The sequence below is a fragment of the Solanum tuberosum genome, unplaced genomic scaffold (assembly GCF_000226075.1).
Source record: "Solanum tuberosum cultivar DM 1-3 516 R44 unplaced genomic scaffold, SolTub_3.0 scf00104, whole genome shotgun sequence".
NCBI lineage: Eukaryota > Viridiplantae > Streptophyta > Magnoliopsida > Solanales > Solanaceae > Solanum > Solanum tuberosum.
In genome coordinates, this window is record NW_006239030.1 from 1,672,569 (window position 1) to 1,677,159 (window position 4,591).

Here is a 4,591-nt window from a genome sequence, read left to right on the forward strand (position 1 = left end):
CTTCCATCTTTATCAGTTAGAGGCTTCATAGATAGTCAGTATAGTTGAAAGGTCTGTATTATTCATTTATTTTGTTAAATGTTTTAAAGACTAAAGTTGCCTTTTTATGGCGAGTTGTATATATTTTATTATACATAGTTTTCTTTGGACTTAAAGTTTGAATTTAAGTTTTATGAACTTTTATTTCAGTTTTTAAGCTTTGTATGCTTGAATCAGTTTTTCGCTTGTAGTCAGCCAGGATGAGGGTTCGCTTGGGGACCAGCAATGGTCTTCGAGTGCCGGCCACGTCCAGGGTGTAGGCTCGGGTCGTGACAGTATCTTACTTAACGATTAATGTATCTCGCGCATCTGATTAATGTATCAGCGCTTATATTATTGCATCCGTTTGAGGGATTTCTGTAATTATAAACTTTTAAGGGATAGATTGTAATTTTGCCTTAAAAGTATGTGATTTTTGTAATTTGCCCTTATAAGTATGTGCGGAATGACCCAAAGCTTGATTGGCCCATTTCTTCTTCTTATTCTTCTTAGACACTACAAGAGACCTCAGATATAAGTGGGTTGAGATCGATCTAGTTTATTTTTTTCCAGCTAAGGGAAAATTTTCAAAATGTTAATATTTTAGTATTTAATAGGACTCCTTAGCCATATTTTTAATATTTATTAAAAGTGTCAATATTTTCTTTTGTTATAGGGCTGATTATGTATTTTTTTTATTTGTTTAATTTTAAATTATACAATTATATAATAACAGAAAGGAGAAAATCACGGAAGAGAATATTTTAAAAACTTTTAAACCGAGATTTAAATAGAGAGATATTGAGATACATTGTAAGGACAACAATTAGAATGGATGCAAATAAAAAATAAATGCAAACAAAAATTATGTATTATTCCAGATAATTAGCCAGAAAGATACTATTATGAACTACTAACTTTACATCTACTGCCGAGGTTGAATACAATTTGATGACAAAAATATAAAATTAGTAGGCATACAACTAGAATAAATACAAAATACGAAGCAATATAACAAAAAATATGTTGTATTCCACATAATCCCCACAAAATAATATTATGTACTACAAAAGTTGTATCTAAACAAAAATTATGTTGTATATATTCCACACAATCAACTGCAAAGGTACTATTATGAACTATTAAATTTGTATCCACTTCCGAGGATGAATACAATTTGATGAAATAAATACAAAATTAATAGGCATACATATAAAAGAAATACATAAATATGTTGTATTCCACATAATCCCAACAAAATGATATTATGATCTACAAAAGTTGTATCCAATTCATAGTATGAAAACAAAATGAAGATAAGATTACAAAACTTGATGTCATACCATTAGAATGAATACAAAATTTATGTATAAAAATCAATGAAAATTTGATAAATACACTATAGTTTAGTTGTTGTTTTTTTTACAAAAAGGAATACATATCATATTCCCAAATTATTTAAATTTGAAAGGGAACAAGGAAATACATATGCACATAAAATAATTTTATCTTCATGAAGTTGTTCATCCATCATTTGGTCTTCATCAGCCTTTTCGACTTCCCTATTGATAGACGAAGAGTCTATCGTTTCCTTTTTCTTTTCATTGTTTGTGTCCTTGTTCTTGATGATGTTTATATTCTGTAATTAAGGAAGGTTTTGCATGCGAATAGGGTCATGTAGATGCTTAGATCTGCTTTCTTCCGCCATTCTAGCCGTCAATCCTACGTTATCGACTTATCCTTGAGTGATACAAAGATCAAAAGACCGAAAATCGCTAAAAATCGATCATTACATGGAACCTCTTCCTCTTTGAATCCGCCATTAGAGAGGAATTTCGAATATTTCCTTATCAAAAATCCTAATTGAAAATAGAAGATTAATTACTAAGCAATTATATAAACAAATATATTGAAAAGTTTAGACAGATGCAAATCAGTAAAATACATAAAAATCGAAAAAATATACATACATAAATCAATGGAATTATTGTGAATATCTTTTGGAATATTTTTACCAAATTTTGAAAATAACTGAAAAAAACGTCACTTATCAAAGAGAGAGAAAGGAGGAATTTTGAGTAAAAACCTAGAAAAAGGTGAAAGTGGGTAATGAGGTTTTTTCCTTTTTCTTTTTCACTAGTGGAGGTAAAAATGAGTCCCATGTAGGACTGATTTGAGAAATAAAAGGAAAGAAAATTAATTATATTAGGATACATTATATTTGCTAAAAATATTGACATATTGACATTTTAATAAATATTTGAAGTGTAGATGCTTACAATAATTATGTTAGAAGTTTTGACTAGTTTGTTAATTTTTCCAAAATATAAAGAGGTAAATTTTTAGTAGAAGATTCAACATTTATTACATATACTTTAAAAACAAATTTGACCTTATATGTACGGCGTAATTTTCGAATGAAGGAATATGGATAAATTTGGGAAGATATACTGGCTGAGTATTCAAGTTAAAGTGCAAGGATAATCATATAGTAGTTTTTATCTTTCAACTTTTCTTCTATTATTTTGAACAATAAGTAACTCCTGTAGTGTTCTTTGGATCGAAAATTAATGGATGGACTAAGGTTAAGATGGTAAAAAATGGTGGACTTGTAGTGGTGGCAGAGGGGCTTTGTTGAAAAAAGAAGTAAGGGACAAAGTAAAAAATAAATAAGAAAAAAAGGAAGAAAGAATTATCGTGGAAAAAATTAATGAAACAAAGTTTTTATAACACTCATTAACTTATTGTGTCACGTTTGTATGAAATGTTTTGTTTAATATATACATATTTAAGTTGGAGTGTCTAACAAATATAAAATTAAATTAAAGTTCCTAAGTGAATTATGTGATCGATCTTAAGATTCCATGACTTGATTAAATAATAAAAAGGAGAAAATTGAAAAGGTATGGTATAATTAATATGAATATACAATTCCATCAATTGCGGTTCTGCACCATTCCTTTTCTATCTGCTTTCGTCTTGGCCTTTGGCAAATAAAATAATGTCATGTCATAAATCATCAACAATCAAAATTAAATAAGGTTCACATCACTATAAATCAAGATGCTACATCTCCAAATTCTACCCAATAACATAACAGATCACTTCTTATGAACTCGTTGAGGCTGATAATGATTTCCAAAATAAATTCTCTATCCTTGTTTCTTTCTTTGCTTCTTTTATTTTCCCTCTCCTCAGCCAAAACACCTCCGAGACCTCGAGCTTTTCTTCTTCCAGTAACCAAAGATGTTGTTACTAAACAATTGATCACAACCATTAGTCAAAGAACACCCCTTGTCCCAGTCAAACTTACGATCGATCTTGGCCAACGATTTTTATGGCTTGATTGTGGAAATGGCTATGTTAGCTCATCTTATAAACCTGTTCCTTGTGGTTCTATCCCTTGTAAACGTTCTTTATCTCATGACTGTGCGGAAACATGCTTAGATCCTCAGGCTTCACCAGGGTGCAACCATAACACTTGTTCACATATTCCTTATAACCCCTTCAGTCGAACCAGCACTGGCGGTGAACTTGCTCAAGATGTCCTTTCACTTCAATCAACCGATGGCTTGAATCCTCGTAAATACTTATCAGCAAATGGAGTGGTTTTTGATTGTGCTCCTAAACCTCTTCTGGAAGGACTAGCAAAGAGTGTTGAAGGGATACTTGGACTTGGGAATGGTTATGTAGGATTTCCTACTCAATTGGCTAATGCTTTTCGTGTACCTCGAAAATTCGCTATATGCTTGACTTCATCCACAACCTCTCGTGGTGTTATCTTCTTTGGTGATAGTCCTTATGTTTTTCTTTCTGGGATGGATGTCTCAAAGAGACTTGTTTACACTCCACTTCTCAAAAACCCTGTTAGTACATCAGGGTCATATTTTGAAGGGGAGCCTTCAACGGATTATTTTATTGGAGTGACATCAATCAAAATAAATGGTAATGTTGTGCCAATAAACACCACATTGTTGAACATAACCAAAGATGGCAAAGGTGGAACAAAAATTAGTACGGTTGATCCTTACACGAAATTGGAGACTTCGATTTACAATGCTTTAACAAAGGCATTTGTTAAATCACTATCTAAGGTTCCAAGGGTGAAACCTGTGGCTCCGTTTGAAGTGTGCTATAATAGAACGAGCTTGGGAAGTACTCGTGTTGGCCCTGGTGTTCCACCTATTGAACTAGTGTTGGGAAACAAAAATGCTACTACATCATGGACTATTTGGGGAGTGAACTCTATGGTGGCGGTGAATAATGACGTGCTATGTCTTGGATTTGTGGATGGAGGAGTTGAATTTGAACCAACAACTTCTATAGTCATTGGAGCACATCAAATTGAAGACAACCTTTTGCAATTTGATATTGCTAACAAAAGGCTCGGTTTTACTTCTTCACTCTTATTTGGTCAAACAACATGTGCCAACTTCAACTTTACATCCAAACCTTGATGGTAAAATAAAGGCTGTACTTTTATGTAATTTTAGATTCAAATAAATGTTTCTTTTATTTTCAAAGGATGGAGTTGATCAAGAATAAATGTATTCGACTTTGTTTGGTTGCTGAA

At 31.9% G+C, this 4,591-nt stretch overlaps 1 protein-coding gene across 1 annotated transcript; it reads left to right on the top strand.

Moving 5' to 3' along the window:
* Positions 1-3,185: 3,185 nt before the first annotated feature.
* On the top strand, positions 3,186-4,591 carry LOC102589558 (basic 7S globulin; the record flags this gene model as incomplete). Its single annotated transcript, XM_006349181.2, is given in 1 exon segment — positions 3,186-4,591. A coding segment is annotated over 1 exon segment (1,290 nt), but the record flags the coding sequence as incomplete, so codon positions are not given.